This window comes from Aspergillus japonicus (genome assembly GCF_003184785.1).
Source record: "Aspergillus japonicus CBS 114.51 unplaced genomic scaffold BO86scaffold_35, whole genome shotgun sequence".
In the NCBI taxonomy this organism is placed as follows: domain Eukaryota; kingdom Fungi; phylum Ascomycota; class Eurotiomycetes; order Eurotiales; family Aspergillaceae; genus Aspergillus; species Aspergillus japonicus.
This window is the reverse complement of record NW_020291672.1, coordinates 193,361-215,385: the sequence shown is the minus strand read 5'-3', so window position 1 is coordinate 215,385 and position 22,025 is coordinate 193,361. Positions and strand designations below refer to the sequence as shown.

The following is a 22,025-nucleotide window of genomic DNA, read 5'->3' as shown; positions in this document are numbered from 1 at the left end:
CACTTCAGCCTGAGGCACCTCGGTGAGTGACCATCTGTCTGACCGTCTCTCTGACCGTCTCTCCCTTTCCAGCTTGACCTCGACATTGTACAGTGGGAGTAGAAAAGTGAGTGCCAGAGAAATGAGCAGACACTGCCAGATACTGCTAGAGCCTCCTAGGTACAGAGTTCCGTGTCGAAGCCAAAAAGTGGGTGGTGATTGGCGGGTGCGGCAACCGGGCAAAACCAGGCAAACCAGTAAAATGCGTGCCCAAACGGTGAGACTAACGTGACTAATGTGACTAACGCACAACTAAACCTCATTCAGCCACGAGTCCGTTCGCCTCCAGAGGCTCCAGCTTCCGACCCGGTCTAGATTTCTCGGCCGGAATGCCCTTGCCCAATGAGAGCACCAACATCACCGGGCGGTAGACACAACCCAAGCGACTGCCAGGGCGGTGACCCCCATTATGGATTCTGCCGGTGGCCTTCAAACAAGATTCTCTGACACTTCAAGATTGAAACTGACTGACTGTGAAAGAAACTGCCTGCAACAAACAACAGGTTTGGATCTTCTTGTGGCCTCAGGCTCCTTCGCTTACTTCCTCTTCTCTCACTCTCTCTCCCTCCCTCCGCTTCTACCCCAAATCCCGCGTTTCTCAGAAGCTTTCGCTTCTTTCTTCCATTCTGTTCATTTTTGGTTTATTTGCATCCATCCTAGTGGTGACCTGACTCAGCTTCTGTGCTGGATCCACTAGTCACTTATTCTTCATTCTTTCACCCATTCTTTGCAACTTTCTGCCCGGGCACTCACTATCTTGGTTGTCCGTATCAACATCAAACCACTTTTCTTTCGGACTACTCCCCCCTCCTCCTCCTCCTCCTCCTCCTGCTCCTCTTCTGGGTCACGCTCTCTGCCAGCCTCCTGTTGTTGCGGTCCTGTTTCGTCTCTCCCTCTCTCCTCCCCCCCCCCCCCCCGCCCCGCCTCGATTTTCTCATCTCTTATCTTTCGTTGACTTCAACCCTCTGACTTGATCGGATCGTGGTCATCGCCAAATCCTCGCCTCCTCCGCCGCTCGTTTCTCTCCGCCCCTTGCGAGGAAGGCGATGTGAAACGGGCTGTGTGCGCGATGGCAGCGTCCTTGCAGCACCCGGAGGCCGAGCGAGAGCGCATTCGTGATCTATCCAGGTACCTCCGTTCGCTTGCTCCAATGTACAATCCCTACGATCAACCCAACGTGACTCGCGCTGATCCTCTCAATTCCAACCCGAACAGATACTATTGTACCGTTGATCAACCCGTCCTCCGATTGGTACCCGGCCACAGCGCCGATCAACAAGATTCCAACGTTGATATTCCCGAGGACGATGTTCCGCCAGAGGCTCGCTTGTCCTCCGATATCACCCTCACGGCACTGGCCCAGTTGGGCGTCTACCGCTTTGGATGTAACCGCTCCTATGTCTCCATTATCGACGGAGTCAATCAGTACATTGTCGCCGAAGCCACCAAATCCATCTCGTTGCGTGACAAGGACAAACACGACCCGGGCGATGGGATCTACCTGGGAGTACGCACACTCGATCTGATTTGGGGCGTCTGTCCTCATTCCATGGCCCTGTTCACCGGCCAAGATGCCTCCAAGATCGTTGATTCCCCCAATCTGACCGCCAATCTATCCCGCTTCATCGTTCGAGATTTCACCAAGGAAGACTTCTACAAGGATCGCCCTTACGTCGTCGGCTGGCCGCACTTTCGTTTCTACGCCGAGGTCCCCATTTACAGCCCTGCTGGCTACGTGCTCGGCTCCTTCTGCATCGTGGACGATCACCCGCGCGACCACTTCGGAGACGCCGATGTCGCCACCCTCCGAGAAATTGCCGACGCCATTTCCGCCCATTTGGAGCATGTCCGGATCGCCCATTATCATCGCCGCGCCGAAAGTCTCGTCAAAGGCTTGACGAGCTTTGTCAAGGGTCACTCGGATTTCGACCCGACCGAAGTGCCCCCGGTGACTGTGCCCACTGACTCACCACCTTCCACTACCGACTCCGAAGCGCCGCCTTGGATTGAGACCGACACTTCGCCTGATCCCTCAGAACCACCGACAGGCCGTCCCTCCACGGCTTCTGAGCTGACTGGGGAGCTAACCTCGCTCTTCTCCGCTGTCGCCTGCTCCGAACAGAGCACTGCAGAAACCTCGGTCAATCCGGCCACGCGGTCCACGAATACGGGTGGGGATGATGAGCCGTGCGATACTCGAGACACGATTCTCGGAGTATCCGACCGCTCAGAGTTTCCGGCCGTATCGGTGCGCCCCCCGACGAGTATCTCGGATAACCTGGCGCGCATTTTCGCTCGAGCCAGTGCCACGTTGCGTGACTCGATGGATTTGGATGGTGTGATGTTCTTGGATGCCTCTCGGAGCAATTCTGGAGTGTGAGTATTGATCTTTCGTTAGTATCAAATGTGGTAGGCTAATGCAGCTACAGCGTCCGTCCAGGTCATTCAGGTTCCTGGGAACCCCTTCCGACAACCGCCAACCCGGAGTTTCTCGCCGATCCGTATCCGAGCCCAGTGGACCTGCCTGGCGTAGGCTCGCTTTCCAAGGCTTCGGAGAGACCCTGCGATGTTCTAGGGGAGTCGCGCCATCCCTTGGCTGCCCCATCGGTCGACCCGAACCCAGTGACTGAAGATCTGTTAAATCGTCTTGTGGCCGCATACCCGCATGGTCAGTTTATCAATCTCCACGATGAAATCGCCTCTGCCACGCCGTCGACACAATCCAATCCCGTCACGCCCTCGGATGAGTCGTCTGATTCATCCTCCGATATACAACGGACGAACGTTGCAGCCCTGTGCCATGAATTGAGACAGTGTTTCCCCGACGCATACTGCGTGCTTTTCTACCCGCTATGGGATTGGAACCGCTCGCGCTGGCTGGCTGGGACGCTTGTCTGGACACAGGGCAGTGATCGCGCACTAGACATGGAAGAGCTGCATTATTTTAAGGTCTTCGGCGATTCCATCATATCCGAGGTGGCGCGGGTGGATTGGGCCACCATTCAGCGATCTAAGTCCGCCTTCATCTCCTCGGTGAGCCATGAATTACGGTCCCCATTGCATGGTATCTTAGCTAGTGCAGAGTTGCTACAAACGAGCCCGCTAGACCCCTCGCAATCGCATTGGATGAGTATGGTCCAGAGCTGCGGCTTGACTCTGCTTGATACATTGAACCATCTGTAAGTGGATTTTAACCTCCCGCACTCGTAACAAATCGAGCACGCTACTAATGAGTGCAGCCTTGATTTTGCTAAAATCAACAACCTAACGACTGGAGAAGAGGCCGCGGTTGACAAATCTTCCAACTCGTCGCCGGTCAACCTGATGACCGTTTTCGACCTCGATGATCTGATCGAAGAAGTGACCGATGTGCAGTATACTGGTCAGCGCCTGGGTCGGACAATCAACCCGCTCACCCGACGTCTCATGCATACGCCGTCCAACGCGGCGCTCAAGGATGGAGAGCTGACGGTGGTGGTGCGGGTGCAAGACCGACAGGCGTGGACGGTGCAATCCGTAGCCGGGGCGTGGCGGCGTATTGTCATGAATCTCCTTGGAAACTCCCTGAAATGGACCAAGACGGGTTTCATCGAGGTATCACTTTCCAAGGCACGGCGCAAATCCGACCCCCAGTCGATTTTTGCTCATCTTACGGTTACCGACACCGGCCGTGGGATCGCCCCCGACTTCTTGAAGCACAAGCTGTTTTCACCATTTGCGCAGGAGGATACTCTTTCGGAGGGTCTGGGTTTGGGTTTCAGCATCGTTCGGCAATTGGTCTCATCCCTCGATGGCCACATCAATGTGCGCAGTGAATTGGGCATCGGGACCCAGGTTGATATTTACATCCCTGTGCGTCTATTGGCTTCGAGCAATGGTGGTCCAACACCGGGCGCAGGGATAGTGTCACCACCTGCTGTGCCAGCAGCTCCGATGAGGTTCTCCCTTGTTGGCTTTGACAGCTATCCACATCCTCGAGAGGTGCCGACTGGGATTTTACCAGCCGAAGCCAAGCGCAAGCTGGCAATCCGCAGCTCACTGACCTCAGTGCTACTCAAGCAGCCTGGCTGGACTCTGACCCAGGCCGAGTCGCTAGCCGACGCAAACGGCGAAGTTGTCGTGATCGAGGAGGAAACCCTCAGCAAGGCCATGGCGGCCGGCAATTCACAGCCAGCAACGGGCGCTCCAGGCGGGTTCAAATTTTACCTCGTCTTGGACAGCAATCAGGATCTGATACGGGATACTATGGCACCGAACATGATTCGCGTCTCACAACCGTAAGTCCTGGCTGCTATCACCATCAGTTGTAATTCCCACTAACATCCGTCCAGGTTCGGACCTCGAAAGATTGACGAAGTGCTCAATCGTATCCTCCTTTTGTACTACGAATACATCAAGAACCCGACCCCGTGCCAAACCCCGCTGTCTCCCCCAACGGTGGATCCTACACTTTCCCCCACTCCTGATCTTTTCCAAAGCATGCCACCGGCATCAACACCACCACTCGATACCCACCAGTCGCCGTCCTCTTCTTCCGCCCCCACAAAACCTCTAAAGGATGTGCACGTACTCATTGTGGACGATAATGATATCAACCTCAAGGTGAGTTGGTTCTTCCTCTTGTGGTTCATTCAATGCTAACCACCGCCGAAGATTCTCGCCACTTTCATTCGCAAGCTAGGCTGCAGCTACGACACGGCCTCCAACGGCCTGATCGCCCTTAATACCTACAAAGACAGCATCCGTCGCCACGATCTTGTCCTCATGGGTTAGTGCCTCCCCCTTGCACTCCCCAAGCGACAGCTGGAACTGACCAAGCGCACAGATATTTCCATGCCTGTGATGGACGGCATCACTTCAACCGAGCAAATCCGTCAATACGAAAAGCAAATGGGCCTCATCCCCACCCGCATCATCGCGGTCACCGGTCTCGGCTCGGCGGACCAGCAGCAAGAGGCGCTGGCCGCAGGAGTGGACGAGTACCTGGTCAAGCCCGTCTCCCTGAGCGGGCTGAAGAAAGTTATGAAGATTACCTAATCATTGGACATGATACACGATACTAGTATTCCCCCCCAACAAGTCTAGATGTACACGGTCTAGAAAGCATGCTTTCCGCAGTTCCCGGGGATATGAATGGCTGCGTTGGTAGCCTTCGGGACTGATCCGCTTACCTATCTACCCTTGTCACATTATCCTTCCTCTGTAGATAAGTGTGAAACTATATATATATGTGTGTATATAATAAGTAACATTTCAAAATGATGCAATTGAAATCACTGTCTAGTGCTTTTATTCTGTGTGGGTGATGATCAAAGGACATCGAGGGTGGTAGTGGGACGGGCTCTTGGGTCTTCTTGGTGGAGCGACTGGTCGAGTGAGATCCTTTGTTGTACAGTACACATCATCTATGACTAAATGTGGTCAAATGAGGCAGATTATGCGGCTCCACGCCGGTATACAAGGTAATTATGCTTGGTGGCTGAATAACAAGCCTGATTCCCATTATATATATGTGTACTGTGTATAGATAGGTAGATCATGATGGAAAGGGATAGGCCTCAGGCACCGATCATGTAGCTGACGACTATCTTCATTATTAGGCTGCGTTGCTTGTGGGCGGCACTTTGTTCAACACGAGTGCCCAGGGGTTATGTCCGGGGATCTCCTTGTTTAAGTGGTGTCGACTCTATGGAGCGGAGGATGCAGGGCACTGCACTGCTGCTACGCCGGTCGGAGGCACGTGGAGAGTTGGCCGTGGATCAGGCATCGACTATTTCAGAGCTCGAATGACATGACAATCTAAGCAATGTTGCCCGGGCCATTACGCCACCGACGTATTGTTGATTCCGGCGGTAATCAGGGCGTAAGGCTGCGAGGTTTGTCAGTTCCAACGAATGAGCATAGCCATCACGACCCGGACACTCGCTGAGCCGGCAAGGTAGCGTCTCTCAGCATTGCCAGCGATGTAGCATCCAGTCCCCATCCGCCCGTCCACTGACTTATTCGCAGGCCCTTCTTGAAGTGATCCGCCAGATGATCCGCTCGCTCAGTCCAACTCCGCATCTCCGCGTCGCAGAACCCACACCGACTCGTCACAACGGTGCGAGTGGAGCAACACCCCTGGACCCTCACTGCAGGCACCTTGGTGCACCGGTGGAACTTCCGGAGATGCTGGATCAGATGGTCTTTGCGCGCGAATGTTCGCTCGCTCGGCGGTCGATCCGCGCAGATGTCGAATTCGTGTGACTCGAGGTGCGCAAGCGAGGGCCGTCGAGTTTCGCAAAACTCACATTCCACGGGCTCTAGATCAACAGGTGTAGTGGTATCAACAGTACAAAACCACGACTCAAGACAGAGGTGCATACTTGACTCATGGCGGCACCAGTCGTGCTTTTTCTTGAAGGATCGAGGGCAAAACGTGCATTGGTATTGATGATCGCCGAGTGAGTGGGTGGATGAGGGCCTGCGTCGAGAATGCTGTCGGCGTCGACGGCTGTCAGACAGTGGGAATGGGAGATAATCATCCGAGTTATAGCTCCAAGCCGCTGAAGATGCCGTGTCGGACGATGCTTGGGATCGCGCACTCTCCAACTGTCCGCTTTCCAGACTTGAGATTGAGTAAGCATGGCCGTCACCGCGATGGCTCGCCTCCACGCGCTCGCCTTGGCCGAATTCACTGTCTGCTGCTGGGGGAAGGTTCGAAGTGGCGATGGCTTCCTGAATGACGGCTTGCGGGACTGGATCTTGGTCGGGAGGAGACTTCTGCCATCGCTCCATAGGCGTCAAAGACGCGTACCTCGAAATAGGCATGGGGGAACTGCCGCGAGGCGAGGGCGTGGCGGGGTTGGGCCGCGGCGTGCGTAACGCCATTTTCCGGCGTCGGCGGGCATTGGCAAACCAATTTGCGATCTGTCGCTCGGTGAAGCCGGTCTGACTGGCGAACTCGGCGCGTTGTTCATCGGTTGGGTAGGGAAAGTGCTGATTGCGATAGAACCAGTCCCGCAGGATTTTGGCCCCCTTGCGCGAGAAGCGCGGTCTCACTTGTGTCTCAGCCTGAATAGCATTGTCCACCTGCCTTGCTGATGCTTCTAATCCGAGCTCCGAGGGAGCAATTCCTCCGTCGTGCTCTTCCGTGAGGCCGTGCAGATGGCCGAAAACTGGGGAGATGGTTTCGAATCCTGCAGCCTGCCGCTTCTCGCCTTGTGCGAGGCTGCACTCTCGATAGAGTGCGACACAACTGGAACATGAGGTGACCGGGTTGGGGTTCGCGGAAGTGGTGCGCAGAATTAGACATTGTAGTCGGTGGCGTTGGCAGTAGCTGCACGGCACGGGGGGTCGATAGGCACCGTCCAGCCACTGGGAGACACTGACGAAGCCGTCATCGAGACAGGTTGAATGGATTGGGAGGGAAGGGTCTGCAGCAAGTGAGTAATCAAAGGACGCGAGTGTGTCGTGTTGCGAGAGATTGTTGGTGGAGAGCACGTCAGGCAAATCACTTGGCTGGAAAGGATAGTCGAGCAATGAGTGATCCATAGGAAGCGTGACAGATGCTGCATTGTCCGACGGCTGCCATTCTAAGAAGCCACCACTGGTTTCTGGTGAAGGACCGAGGTTCCAGGACGATGCGCCTGAATAGTTGGTCTCATCGAGAAGACTCTCGAAGGATGGAGACAGAAGCTGGTCATCAAACGGGAAAAAATCGTCCATCGCAGAGCGCCAGCCAAGCAGATGAGATTACATCCAGGATAGTACAGGAGTAGTCTCGATCGTTAGGAACGAGACGCGACGAAGTTGAAAGTAGATCAATTGCAGAGAGGAATGAGAGAGAGAGAGAGAGAGAGAGAGCAGAGAAAAAGAGGGTGGCAGTCATAAGGGCCGAAAGGCAGATTAAGGCGGTGAGATACTCACCGCTTGCCGTACTTGGCTAGAAGTACCCCCCACCCGTGACCCAAACTGCCCCGCCGTTGCCCCCACTATGTCGAGCTGACTAATTAATGCACGGGGTCTGGCACACTCTTCATGCCTCAGGCACCAGCTTCGAGTCGACTATCTATCACCTCAACACAGACAGACACCTCTTTACTTTCACCTCCATTCTCTTCACAACACACAACACAACACACAACATGCGAGGGCATCAAAATACATGGCAGCTTTCCTCACTCCTAAATGGTCCATGATATATTCAAGCTCATTGGCAAAATTCTCTACTCAACTTCTCAAGCATTTCAGTCAGTTGTCGCACACTGTTCACCTCTACCCATTCTTCTTTGGCATGCAATCCCTCGCCCAACGGACCCAAGACAATGCTGGGAATTCCCGCTTGTGTCAGAAGAGCAGCATCGCACCAAAACGGCACACTGACTACTGGGACAGGTTCTTCAAGAACCTCCTTGCTGATCTTAACCACCTGCTGCACGAGGGGGTGACTCTCAGGGAGGTACTGGCACGGCCGCGAGAAAGTGATACGAGGCTCGCTGAACTGGAACTCGGAATTCTGCATTCTGATCCGGGTAAGCAGGTCTCGCAACTCATTCAGAATGATCTCCTCTGTCTGTGCGGGCACAGTTCGGAACTCGACGGTCAATATACAGCTGGCAGGATACGAGGATACCTCATCCCCACCGCTGATGACTCCACAGTGAAGCGAAGCCTGACCAAGCACCTCGTCAACCGGCAATTGCTGCTGATACTGCTTCAAGGCTTGCAGCAACAACCCCATGTTCATAATCGCATCAACACCGGCCGCAGGGTTCGAGCCATGCGCTGCGCGTCCGTGCACTTCCAATTCTACCCACACAAATCCCTTGTGAGCATGTGCTAGCCTTAGATTAGTGGGCTCCAGCACCACCGCCCCGTCGGCTCTCCATCCAGCTTCGATCACATCCATCGTGCCTTGCGAGGCATTCTCCTCATCAGCCACAGCCGTGACGATCACATCTCCGGCAAGCCTTGACCGCCGGGCGCTCGCCAAGGCAGCCAGTCCTGCGGCGACTCCGGCTTTCATGTCAAGCGTCCCTCGACCGAAGATCGCCTGTTTGCCATCCCTCTCCCCGAGATGTCCACTCAGCCCGTTTCCTTCATACGTGCTCAAGGTCACGGTATCCACGTGGCCGTTGAACATCAGCGACTTCCCACCTCCAGTTCCCCTAACGATGCCGACCACGGAAGGACGGCCTGGCTTGGTTTCCACGCGATGATGCTCGATGCCACGATGCGCAAACCACGCCGACAGGTAGTTGACTACATCTGTCTCGCCGGCTCCCTTGGCCTTGGACAATGTTGGGTTGGAGGAGTCAATCCGTGTAAGGGTCTGGGTCAAGACAATGGGGTCATCTGACGAGACATCTTCAGGGGCTTGGTAGGGACGATGACCCTCAGTGCTCAGCAGTACAACCACCGAGTCCGAGGAAAAGTACGCAGCGGAATCATGCTCTGCTTTGAGGCGTCGAATAGCTGCTAGACTAGCCGCACCACACGGACCCGAGTCTACTCCGTTTGACGCAAGGTACTGGACGGCGCGATGGCTCTCATAATCTGAGATTGTGACACTGGCGTCGACAAGCTTCTGGAGAACCGGCCAGGCGGCGGAGGACACCGTGCCGCAATTCATGCCGGCCATAATACTAGGACTAGTGACGATCGAGGTCGACTTCCCTGTTTTAAGGCTCAGGTTCAGACAAGCAGCGGTATCGGGCTCGACAGCCACAAAAGTCGCCGGGCTTGTGCGCGACTTGGAGTAAATCGCGACCGCTTGAGCCAACGATCCGACTCCCGCAGGTGAAACAACAAGAGTGTTCTGCTGATCCAGCGCTTGTAGCTGCGCATCCACCTCGTGCATCAACGTGGAGTAGCCTTCCACAATCCAGGCTGGGATCTCCTCATAGCCTTCAAAAGCCGTATCTTGTACTAGGATTGCGTTTTTTGTCGATTGAGATGCCTTGGCGGCCTCCAGCACGGCATAGTCATAGTCCCCATCGGCCACGATGACATCCGCACCCTCCGACCGGATCATCTCCTGGGTGTACGCAACCATCGTGCGAGGCACATAGATGCGCGCCTGTAGAGATAGTTGACGGGCCACCCAGGCCACTGCGCGACCGTGATTTCCCTCTGTGGCGGCCATTAATGTGAAAGGCTCACCCGCCCGGATGCGTTCCGTGAGGGTTTCTAAGGACGTCTCAAGGGGCAGGTTCAGGCGCGCCAGAAGCGCCCGGTAAATGGCCCATGAGGCTCCCAATACTTTGAAGGATGGTAGGCCATAACGATTGTTTTCTTGTTTGACATACACCGCACGGACGCCGAGTTCCTGCGCGACTTCGGGCAAAGGCACCAGAGGACTGGCCTGGTATCCGGGGAACTGCTCATGAAAAGCCCGGACTTGGGCCACGGGAGGCGACACTATTGTCGAAGGAGCAGAACTGATGTAGATGGATCGCCGTTGAGATGTCATGATGATAAAGTGCAGTTCAGTTGCAAGGATTCGTTCGGGATTGATCCGAGGCGGCGGTTATTGGCTTCTAATAAATGCTTCGGTCCGGCGGGCGGTTACCGCGCCTTTTGACGACATGTTTCCTCGGCGTTAAACTCCTCGGCTCCATTGGAAAAGAGGCCATTCTTCATCGAGATTTCTTCTCCTCGTTCCTCTCAATCTCCACAAGTTGTGTGGGTATGTGGAGGAGAAGCGGATTGTCGCAAGAAGGCGCAGGTCGCGGGAGGGCGCAATTGTTCCACGGTCGGCGACCGGCTTACAGTATTTGAGAAGCCATCTTACGTTCACCAACTCACCATCTGACTAGCCATTGGCGGCGCTGTGAAGTTGAAACCCCCATACTACGTCGTTCACTTCTAACACGATCATGTTCAAGCCCTCGTTTTCTCGTGGGTTGGCCGCGACGAGCTTACGGCGGCAGCTGTCATCGCACGCCGGATCCAGCTTGAAAATCAATTCCGACCGCCTGCTGGAAACTCTCCATCACACCTGTCAATGGGGCGCAGCTCATCGATATGGCGAGTGAGTATCATCTCACTATCGCAATGAACAACCAAATCCTGACCCCTGATTACAGCGGACCAACGCAAACCGGCATGAACCGACTATGCTTGACAGATGACGATGCCCGAGTCCGCCGGTGGCTGCTGGATGAAGCCGAGAAGCTGGGCTGCACCGTCACGATCGACCAGATGGGCAACATGTTCGCGCGACAACGCGGGTCTCTCAACTCCCCGGCTCCCATGACGGCAATGGGCAGCCACCTCGACACGCAACCGCGCGGGGGCCGGTACGATGGCATTCTGGGCGTCATCGCCGCACTAGAAGTGCTGCGCACGATGAAAGACCAGGGCTACCAAACACAATTCGATGTCGGACTGGTGAACTGGACCAAGTGAGTACAGCAAATCACAACGGTGAAACCCTCTCTCTAACGCCTCACAGCGAGGAGGGGGCCCGGTTTCCGAAATCCATGTGCTCCTCCGGCGTCTGGGCCGGCGAGATCCCCGTCGAGAGCGCCTGGAAACTCGCGGATATCTTCGACCCATCCGTGATATTACGCTCCGAGCTGCAGCGCCACGGCTTCCTAGGCAGCACACCCTGCTCGCCCACGGGCTACCCACTAGGGGCGCACTTCGAGCTGCATATCGAACAGGGCCCCATCCTGGAGGAAGCCAACCGGAAGATCGGCGCCGTGACAGGAGCGCAGGGATACCGGTGGCTGACGATCAATGTGGTCGGCCGCGACGCACACACAGGCACGACGCCGCTTAGTGCGCGGCGCGACCCGCTCCTCGCGGCCGCGAAGATGATCGCCGCGTCGAACGCCGTGGCCAAGCGACACGGGGCGCTGGCATCGACGGGGGTGCTGAAGCTGCCGCCGACCTCGTCTACGAACACCGTCGCCGCGGAGGTGACTTTCACGCTGGACATCCGGCACCCGCGCGACCACGTCGTGCACGCCGTGCAGGACGAATGTCTGGACGCCTTCAACGAGATCGCGCGCGAGGACGGCAAGGGCGTGTCCTTCGAGTGGACGCTGGATACCGATTCGCCCGCCGTGCAGTTCGATGCCCACTGTCTGACAGCCGTCAAGGAGGCGGCGACGCAGCTCGTTGGCGCCGACGGCTGGCTGGAGATCACCAGTGGCGCGGGCCATGACAGCGTCTACACGAGCCGACACTGCCCCACGGCGATGATCTTCGTACCTTGCAAGGAGGGTGTCAGCCACCATCCGGAGGAGTACTGCAAGCCCGAGGACTGGTAAGTGCCGGTTGCTGAGAATTTTCAATGTTTCGGTCAATTCGGACTTAACTGATCTTCTGTAGTGCCCTTGGAACGCAAACGCTGCTGGAGTCAGTGGTGAACTATGATCGCATGAGGAACAAGCTCAATTAGACCACACTCATGCCAGATGACTGAAAAGGGTCACTCACAATATTACCCACCAATGTGGCTGGTCAAGCTACGCTGCTCATGACCATCGCAGGCCTGAAAATCAATCGATCAGCCCGTCGAACTCTGTCACGCAACTCGGGACGAGGCCATGCAGTATCTGCCACCCATCCCACGTATCGGCCGATCGAGTAGGCAGAACGAAAACGAGCAAGAGACAGTGAAAGTGCCCGGCGGATTGATATGCGATCGTGTAAAATACATAAGCAACTAGCTACTCGCCCCTACGAAGCTCAAATTTCCACCGATGGCGTAATCACCGACTCTGCCCCCGCTTCCAAGTCTCCAGCCGTACTTCAGAATAACGTGGTCAATACAAGGCAAGAGAGCTAGGTTCTCGTCACGAGGGCTCCTGTAGATACCCAATCGGAAATTATGATTATGCTAATTAAGACCAGAACCGTATAGATGGTCCGTATCTACAAATCTCCACAACTAAACCAAGCGCAATCATGATATCCATCCGCCGTGATGCAATGAAACGCAAAAAAAAAAAAACCACCTAGGCGAGGGACTGCGTGCTAGTCGAACTAAACCTCTCAAAGCGTTTGCCGCGAGTCCGGCGGGAACCGCCCATCCACGGAGGCATGGGCGGCAGCAGGGCATCCCCGACTTGTTCGACGGTCACGCGGCCCTTGGTGTCCTTGAAGAACCCACTGGACGAGCCACTCATCGAAGCCGGGCCGTGGGCGAAGTAGCTGAGACTCTGGTACTTGCCCAGCCACAGCATCTGCTCGTGTTCGCGCAGGTACCGATGGCTGGAGAAGCTGGCCAGGACGTTGTCGCGGCCCTGCATACCGAACTTGCGGCGCTCCTCCTGCTTGGCGTACATGCGCTTCGAAATCTCCTGCACCTCCTCGGGAGACGGGCGCAGACCCAGCGTCGGGGGAACAAAGCCCTCCGGGTCTCCGGCGAACTGGCTCCACTCGCCGAGCAGGGCCATTACGCGGATTTGAGCGGACGCCAGAGAGAAGGCGTCGTTGGGAGGAACGACCTCGCTGAATCGTTTGCCAGTCTCGCGGTTGACGACCACACAGAACGACGCGCCGACGTCGGTACACACCACGGGCGCTCCGGTCAAGGCGGCCTCACCCATAGCCAGCGGTAGACCTTCCGAGGTCGACGAGTTCATGAACAGCCACTGGAATGAACGGTTAGTGACATTCTTCCGGGGGTCAAAGGCTTTCGGGATGGAAAATACTCACAGCATCCTGTAGTACCACATCTGGCTTGCCCAGACCCTTCAACACGACGTGGTCGCGCAGGGATTTCGAGGCAATGACTTCTTGGCATTCCGAGGCGTAACCGGGCGCACGCTCCATGTCTCCATAGATATGCAGGCGATAGTCCTTGAAGCCCCATTGGTTGACAATCAAGTCGGTTGCCATGATGGCCGTCTTGATATCCTTGACGTAACTGCATGGCGCGTTAGCATGATCCTAGTGCTATATGTGTGCAGCGAAGACTTACCGAATATGCGACAACATGACGACGGTGGGTGTCTCCGTCTTAATCTTCTCGATCGGCTTGTACCGCTCCATGTTCGTGATACCGTTGACCACCGGATCGATCTTGCGTGCAAACGCCCGGCGATGCTCCAGGACACCCTCACACGTTCCCAGCTCAACCTCCCATCCGGGATTGAAGTACTCCGCACAAGGGAGGACAACATCCGCATGATGCTCGATGAGAACGCAGGATAAATGACCGAGAGAGATAAGGGTGGAGTTGACAAAGGTGGAGTCGAATGAGACAGCCGCAGAAAGGAAGGTAGTCATCTCACGGAAACTGACGCAGTGATCCCAGACGTGAAGTGCGCACTTGCGCTTGACCTTGCAGAGCACACCGTAGTTGGCACCCGTGAAATGGTGCGATGCTTGGAACACGTCCGGAATCCGGTCGGGGACAGGGACAGAGAAGATGAAGAGATCTGAGAAGATGGGTCAGTGATCTGTGTGTTTGACGACAGCCAGAAGATTACTTACAGCGATGCCACATGTCGAGGGCTGTATCGAGCTGCTGTAGAGTCGGCAATTCGGCATGCCACCATTGAGAGACAGGAATAGCCCCGTCCATTTCCTCAGTCAGCCAAAGCTCACGCCAAGCGCGCTTGACAGTGTCACTCATCCAGACATCGTTCCAGTTGCGCGAGGATTCAAAGTACGTGTTCAGGTCGACCAAGGCTTTCGTGGCTTCTTCAACATGTGCACGCGTCTTGTTGATTGTCCGAGCACAACGAACCAGGCTGGCTAGAATAGGAATAAAATTCCGCTCGATGTCCGCAACCTTGGTGTCATGGATCTTCTGGACCACTTCTGAATCGAGGTAGTTCTGGAACATGCCATGCGTCGGGTTCAGGAAGTCAAGACCCCATTGCGGCAAGACCGTCAGTGATTGCACGTTTCGCTCGATCTGGAACCGCGGCACACCAAAGTCGTTGGCGGCTTCGGCCAGAATGTGCCAGCGGATTCCCTTCAGGTCGTTGACCATATCTCGCCTGCAGGCGGAAACACCACCGGGCTCATTGGGCCATGTACCGGTATCCATGGCGAGAACATGAAGCTCCGTGTCCGTGTCCTGCATCTGCGTTGACAGGGTTCGGGTGTTGATACGAGATTCTCCGCCCACGCCGAAACTCGACAAATCCGCAATCTTGAAGGCGATGGGCGTCCACGAGCTGATCTCCGGATCAATATCGACACGCGCCAGCACCGTATCGGCTCGTGCCTCAAGGTAGTCGCCGGCCACTTCCAGCCGACCCCAGTCACGGTTGCGCCAGTAGGGCTTGAGAACACGATCCGCACGCAACAAGATCTCATCCAGCCAACGCGCGGTGATGGCATCGAATTCTTTGCTCGCTTTCCATGATTTCCAGAGATGTGTACGAGCACGGGAGGTAGGGATGGGATACTTTTTGACGTTGGTTCCGAGCAGGCGTGAGGCGAGGTTCACCTTCACGGAGGAGAAGGAGAGAAGCGGGTTGTCGTCCACGAAGCTGCACTTGGTCGGCTTCTCCAAGACATGGAACCAATCTTCTTGAATCATGGCCGGGGTGACAACGTCCTCCCCGTTCATCGTTGTGGCAATTATCGGGTGGAACTTGTGGTCATAAGTCCATGTGGCCCGATGCTTGTCGTCGCCTTGGACGTAGGTGGCATCGGTCACGCGAGGATACGGGATCCACTTATCCAGCCGTTCCGGACGATTGGGAGGCGGCATACACCAAGCAACCTTGATCTTCATGTGCGGCAACTCATACTCGGCGCGGAGAAGTTCGTCGTCGAATTTGGCTCCCTTGCGATAGTAGAACTTGAACTCCATCGGATTGACACCACGCATGGCCGATCCGGATGTGATATATCCACGCTTGTCGTATTGGACGATCTGGCCATCCAATTTACCTTGGGTACACTGCCGTTGGATGGGCAACTTGGAGCGTGACTTAGATCCATCCTCAGCGTACTCGTATTTGAATTCGTTGATCAGGTCCTGACCACGGTACTCTTGTCTTCCCAGAAGCAATAGCTTGGCGTTGTACTCGTTGATGGCAACCAGGCTCTTGTAATCACTAGGTTCCTGGTCGTGCTTTCCGGTGTATTGATAGAGTTTGAACGTGCCGTCGGATTCGTTTCGGAAGAAGCCTGTAGAGATGCCGCTGAGGCCTTCCATTTCCACCCGATTGTGATAGATCACGGTCTTCCAACCTTGCATGTTTCGATACAGGGTGGAGACCTTATCGCGACCGTGCACCTATTGAATGTTAGCATCACGCCAGAACCCCCATGTTGGACAAGATGAGATCTGTCTTACCAAGACGAGTGGAATGATGATGCGCTGCAGCATCTTACAGAACTGCCACACAGCAGTGAGAATGACAGTTACCGGCCAGGCGAAGAACAGGGGCTGTCCTCGAAGCATGAAATCAAGCTCTCGTTGGTACTCGGGATCAGCAACCAAAGCGATAACCATGAACTTGATGCATGCGTTCCAGATTTGCTTCGTCCGCGCAAGTGACATGCGGAAAGCCTCGCCCATCCCCACGTTGGACTCTTCTGCATTCAATGCAAGGATGTCTCGGATGGGCCTGTCGTATCTGTTGCTGAGGAAGCCTTCTTGCTCAAGACCCCGGTGCTGAGCCTCCAGCGTCATTGCATATCTCTTGACAGAGGTTGTCATTGTGACACCCAGGTTCCAACGGGCAAGATACTCCTCAATTCTGAGAGACTCTCCAGCAGACGCTCTGGATTCGAGCCAGTCGAGTTGCTGGGACGAAACGCGACAAGGCTCCCCCAAGCACCTGCGAAGCAGGAACGATCGAGCGAATTGAGGCAAAAGGTCCCATTCGATATCACAGTCAACGCCAAGCAGCAAGTGACGGAGGATTGTCTTGGAAGAGTAGTTCAGCACGCGAGTTCGTTCCACGGAACTATTCTCCAGCTGACGCTTGACACCTTCGGGGAGACCCAGTTCGTGGCCAGCGTGCCCATGTACAGCGAGCAGCTCAGCAAACATTGCATGGTCGTGAGACATACCGAGACGGAACTCGGCAGTCATCTGAACGATAGCCTCCGCAATAGCCTGACAGTTACGTCTAATATCCGAGACCCAGTCGTAGCCGACAAGGTCGGGACCGACAACAACATAGATGTGAAGACGCTCGCCAGTACGACGACAGACAACACGAACCTTCTGCTCAGGCTGGATTAAATGGGCAGCCGAGACTAGCTCCACTGTAGTCTCGCCGCTCTCCCAAAGCTGTGCTGCGCGGTCGGTAATATGTGTTGCAGCGGGAAATGCAGCCCGGATGAGATCGGCTTTAGGTTCATCAGAGCGGAGAATCTGCATGACCTCTACACCTGGATGAGTTGATGGGTCAAGCTTGTACCGGAACTCGTCCGCGAGTAGGGTAATGTTGTCAAACATTTGAGAGAGTGTGGACTGCGACAGGTCGGGGTAAGGTTCGAGCGAGCTGAAGCCGTGGGTGATTGAAGTGTCCTTGATCTTGAGGACACTCTTCTCCTCGGGAGCACTCTTGAACAGCGACAAGCCAATATCAGCTTTGTAGAGCGTGTAGAACGCACAGGCCCACGTTCCACTACCCAAACCAATCACACTGCTGTATTGGAAAGCAGGGAGGACCTCGTGAAGGATGATGCCAACGACTAGACCGATCAGGGCGCTGATAGCCAGTCCCCGGGCTACATGAGGTCCGCTAAAGATGCGGTTGTATTGGTACCAGAGAAGACCACTGTAGCAGCCAACATAGGCCAGGAACATAATGACCGAGATCTTGGCCGTTTCGAAGGTCCACATAATGGCCAGTGTAATCGCCACACCCCAAATGTGCAGGAAGAAAAATTTCATCAGGTTCTTCCAGTACAAGCTCCGACGTGCGTTAGCGTCAGTAAGGGACACCTCACGTAGACCAGCGAGCGAAGAGACAGGCTGAGGAGTGCGCTTGGTGACCGAGATCCACAGAGGTTGAGAGACTGCGTCCAAGATGACTGCACCTAGCAAGTAGTAGCCGAGCGCAAAACCAACGGTGAGTCGATACGTGGCGCTGTTTGCTGCGGACAATCCCACGATGGATTCTCCCGTCAGGAGAGCACTCCACTTGTCGGAAAGGGCAACCACAAAGTACAGGATACCGCACCAGACATCCGCACCGGTATGACGCCAGTGCAGAAAGGCGCTATGGAGCTTGAGACCTTTCTGCATCTCGCCCATTGTGTCTACTGCGGCTCTCAGTTGCAGGTTCCATGTTGGGCTGTAGGGCAGAGGCATCTTCGTCCGCGAGTAGCGGCAGTACCAGCCTAGAAGAAAGACCGTCGCTGAGTAGCCGCCAGCGAGCTTTGCGACAAATGGATCTGTTGTCTTCCGGGCCCAGAAGTGGCGGTGTCGCTCTTTCTTGACACGAGCATATAAAGCCTGACGTGCATCCGATCCGAAATCTCTGACCTTCTCGTTCTGACTCTCGCTAGGGGGGACGCATTTCTGCAAGTACCATTCCACGATTTGCGTGTCGGTCACTGTGGGAATGTTGAGATACCAGCTGTTCCATTCACCCATGATGCGCCGCGCGCCAACCAGCAGCGAGCTCAGGAACAGGAAAAGGAAACAGAGGTAGATGACCGAATCGCGATGCACCCACAAAGTGACGATGGGCGAAATGAAGAGGATCGGGATACACGTCATGATCACAGTTCGTCCCTGGAAAGGTTAGGTACAGTCGTCGTCATTCTCGGCTTGATGAAAACTTACCGATTGGAAAGAATAGCCTGGGAGCTGGTAGACTGAGAGCGCAGAAAGAGTCATAAGATACGTGGACAGCATCACGAAGTATAGGAAAAATAAAATTCCCGCTGCACCTCCCTTGACCACACCTACAACGATAAGTGCGATGATGCCTCCAACCAGAGCAACCGCAAGACCAGCAACAAACCGGGTCAAGACGAACATGCTCATGGCAGGGAAGGCCATAGCGTACAGATAGTAGCTACCGCCAGAGCTGATCCAACTGCCGAAGCCGCCACAGACCAGCAGGGCGCACATCAGGGCGGTGGTGGCCAGCGTCTTGTCCACGTCGCTCATGTATGTGGTGAGGTAAAGACCACGGCCGACAGTGGTGAGCATTGTGACATCAATGAGCGCTGGAACGGCAAAGATACCCAAGAACGTGAACCTATAATGCCAGGGAATATTGTTTCGGTCGCCTTTGGGATCAAGATCCACATTCATGGAAGCGTATGCTGTGGGAAGTTCTGTGAAACCTTCCTCCCGTTGGGGCGGTTGGTACTTGTGATAATATGCTCGGTACCATTTCCAGATGATCTTTCCAAGTCGCTTGGGTGTCGTGTCGAAGTACATGTCGGTGCGCGCACCACAGGCATACATTTCGGTAAAACACGAGGCCTGTACTGCATCCTGATTCGGCAGGGGATTCCGGTCCAGAACTTCCAAGTAGATCTCATTCAATGCCAGGCGACGGAATGCGCAGAAGATACAAAGGGCGAAGAAGTCCGCACTCGCATCAATGTGACCCTTCTGGAGGGTGGTCTGCGCCACATCCTGAAGCCTTGCTAGGATCTCCGCCTCATTGTCGACCAAGACTTCAGGCAACCGAGCATCGATCTCCAAGAATAGTGCCGTAGCAACCTCAGGATCCAAAGACCAGCATCCTTGTTCTTGGTACCATGCCAACCGAGAGGCGACGAGCTCTGCAGCGGAAATCTCCTCATCGAGGTACGCGCTGGAGGTCAAAGCGCGGCGTTGAGCGTGCGAAGGAGCGTCCACAAGCTGGTACTCACTACAGGCCCGCAGCTTTGCGCAGAGCATGGAAGAACCACTGCCCTCAGATGCGGCCAAGCGCCGATGCCATGCAAGATTTTCGGCGGGTGTGAGCTGTTCGATGTCATCGACCCACCGTTGAGGCATATTCCACTCCTTGGACAGAGACTGATTCTGAGCGGCCAAGACCAGTTCCATAATCAGACATTGCGTGCGGCTGAATCCGCGGCCGGAGAGATAGGCGTGCAATATGGTTCCAGTGCGGTCCAGCGTCTTGCCGTTGATGTAAAGATTCAGCATACCGATGTGGGGATCGAGATCGAGTAGACCCCAGACTTGAGTGCCCAGACGCGTGCGGAAGCCCGAGTGCAGGCCAACGTAGACTCGAAGACGGTCATTGTCGTCGCCTTTGCTCACATTCAGAAGATCAACAAGCTCTTTAGTGGCTGCGATGGCATCAGAGAGATCAGGATAGGCATCCTGTGCCTTCTGGAGAGTGCGGATCGATGCAGCGAATCCCCGAAGCTGTTCCGGCTTGAGGCGTTCGAGCAGGTCCAAGTCCCGCAGATGGCGCTGCGTTTCGAGGACATCGGTGATGTTCTGTGAAGTACAGTCCAGGCCGAGATGAAAGCATCCGAGTTCAGAGTAAGTGGCGCCATCGGGGGAGAACGACAGAGGATCGATCTGAGGATTTTCGTCCAAAACCTTGCATTCAAGACCGTTGACCGACAAACCAGGACTTTGAAGAGCAAGACTGGTAGTTGAGGGGGGCTGTAGAGACAGTTTAGCGTGGAGGTTGGGAATGAAGGAATCGAGGTCGTTGAAGAGAAGCGATGCATGTTCAGACGATGTTGGGGAGATGGAGATGGAGTGGTTGTTGCGCCACACGTCATGTGCCTCGAGGACCTCGCCGCGCTTCAGCCACATCATGGCGCCCAGAGGTTCATGCAGAACCGTTTCAGCCACGGCAACGTCGGCGTTGGTCAATCCTGCCCGAGGTCCGATGTAAATCATGGCACTGTTGTAGTTGCACCACTTGAAGGTGCGCCCAATGACATGGTGCGACACCGTCACTCCATCATCGACACTGTCCCACATGGCCAGAGTCGAATCTCCCCGAGCCTTTTGCGCGGCCACCACCCGCATCGCAGCCCGCATCTCCGCCATCTGGAAATAGTTGCGTCGGTCTCCATCCGGCAAGATGGTCCCGTTGCGATAGACAATTCCGCGCACCTGCTGCATGTTGATCTCGCGGCATTGCTTCTCCCCCAGGTAATCCGGCGGGGCCAGCTCGAGCCAGACGTCTAGTCCCAGGTCATTGATGTACTGGATGAGCTCGTTCAGAACGACGGGCTGGAAGTGGGCGTGGAACTCGGCCAGGAGCACCCCGTGGAAAGGAGCAGTGGATCCCGGTTGGCGCTGGAATTTCGTTGTCAGGGTCTGGACCACCGTGGTCAGAGCTTGGATGACCTCGTCATTACTGCGACTCGCATCCGATTGCACCAGGCTTTGTACTTCGAGCCGGCCGAGAACGTGGGGAGAGGTGCAATGGCCAGTGAGGGCATTCGCGACTCCCGGTTGTAGGGGGTCGACGACAAGAACATCCCATTGCGAGAGTAGTTGCGCCTCCGCTGGAGTAGGGGGATTCGAGAAATCCCCCAGGAACACACCGAAAGATTTGAGGTCGCGTTTGGCCGATTTCTCGGACAAGGGCGAAGAAGACTTTCCCGTCTTCAGCTGATCGAAGTATCGTACAATGGCACTAGGTACCTCGGAGAGTTGATGACGTTTCTGAGAAAAAAATGAGCACTGTATTAGGATTAGGAGATAACAAAGAAGCACATACCCGCCAAACTCCATGGAGCTTTATCACAATGTAACCCAGAATAAAGAGCGAACCAAGAACGATCGTGGCTAGTAAGCAGAATGCGAGGACCTGCGCATACACGGTTGGTTAGGGAAGAGATTCCAGGGCTTGTCGCGACCATCCTAGCAACAACAACGCACCTTATCCCACCAGGTCGAGGTCATGCGATTCCATCCTACGGCATCGAGGCCCAGGTATTCGGGACCTGCCATGGTGATAGGAACAGCGTCAAGTGCCTGACATAAACCCTTTCCTCACCACAAGGGGGCACGGTCGACTATTATCTGCGGCAACTCGAGATGGAGGCCGATTAAAACGAATGTAACGACTACAGCCCACGTATCCCACTCGCGAGGTACCAGGGGGGGGGAGTGTCAGCCTCTC

General features: G+C 55.3%; 4 protein-coding genes across 4 annotated transcripts; 2 read left to right on the top strand and 2 right to left on the bottom strand.

Annotated features, from left to right (window-relative positions):
* Positions 1-1,110: 1,110 nt before the first annotated feature.
* On the top strand, positions 1,111-5,312 carry BO86DRAFT_390370 (sensor histidine kinase). The gene is made up of 6 exons (XM_025672365.1): positions 1,111-2,415; positions 2,469-3,218; positions 3,279-4,316; positions 4,371-4,641; positions 4,693-4,807; positions 4,865-5,312. The coding sequence occupies exons 1-6, from the start codon at positions 1,190-1,192 to the stop codon at positions 5,074-5,076; spliced, it is 3,612 nt and encodes a 1,203-aa protein (XP_025526297.1). The 5' UTR covers positions 1,111-1,189; the 3' UTR covers positions 5,077-5,312.
* A 262-nt stretch (positions 5,313-5,574) lies between these two features.
* On the bottom strand, positions 5,575-10,492 carry BO86DRAFT_365080 (uncharacterized protein; the record flags this gene model as incomplete). Its single annotated transcript, XM_025670043.1, has 3 exons — positions 5,575-7,613; positions 7,944-8,062; positions 8,256-10,492. The coding sequence occupies 3 exons, from the start codon at positions 10,490-10,492 to the stop codon at positions 5,947-5,949; spliced, it is 4,023 nt and encodes a 1,340-aa protein (XP_025526296.1). The 3' UTR covers positions 5,575-5,946.
* A 203-nt stretch (positions 10,493-10,695) lies between these two features.
* On the top strand, positions 10,696-12,671 carry BO86DRAFT_128946 (M20 family metallo-hydrolase). The gene is made up of 4 exons (XM_025666086.1): positions 10,696-11,053; positions 11,109-11,426; positions 11,477-12,295; positions 12,361-12,671. The coding sequence occupies exons 1-4, from the start codon at positions 10,899-10,901 to the stop codon at positions 12,428-12,430; spliced, it is 1,362 nt and encodes a 453-aa protein (XP_025526295.1). The 5' UTR covers positions 10,696-10,898; the 3' UTR covers positions 12,431-12,671.
* Positions 12,672-12,989: 318 nt separating this feature from the next.
* On the bottom strand, positions 12,990-21,853 carry BO86DRAFT_400948 (glycosyltransferase family 4 protein; the record flags this gene model as incomplete). Its single annotated transcript, XM_025673742.1, has 8 exons — positions 12,990-13,628; positions 13,693-13,903; positions 13,958-14,417; positions 14,473-16,237; positions 16,298-18,697; positions 18,749-21,565; positions 21,621-21,710; positions 21,782-21,853. 8 exons carry the CDS (start codon positions 21,851-21,853, stop codon positions 12,990-12,992), a joined length of 8,454 nt encoding a protein of 2,817 aa, XP_025526294.1.
* Positions 21,854-22,025: the final 172 nt, after the last annotated feature.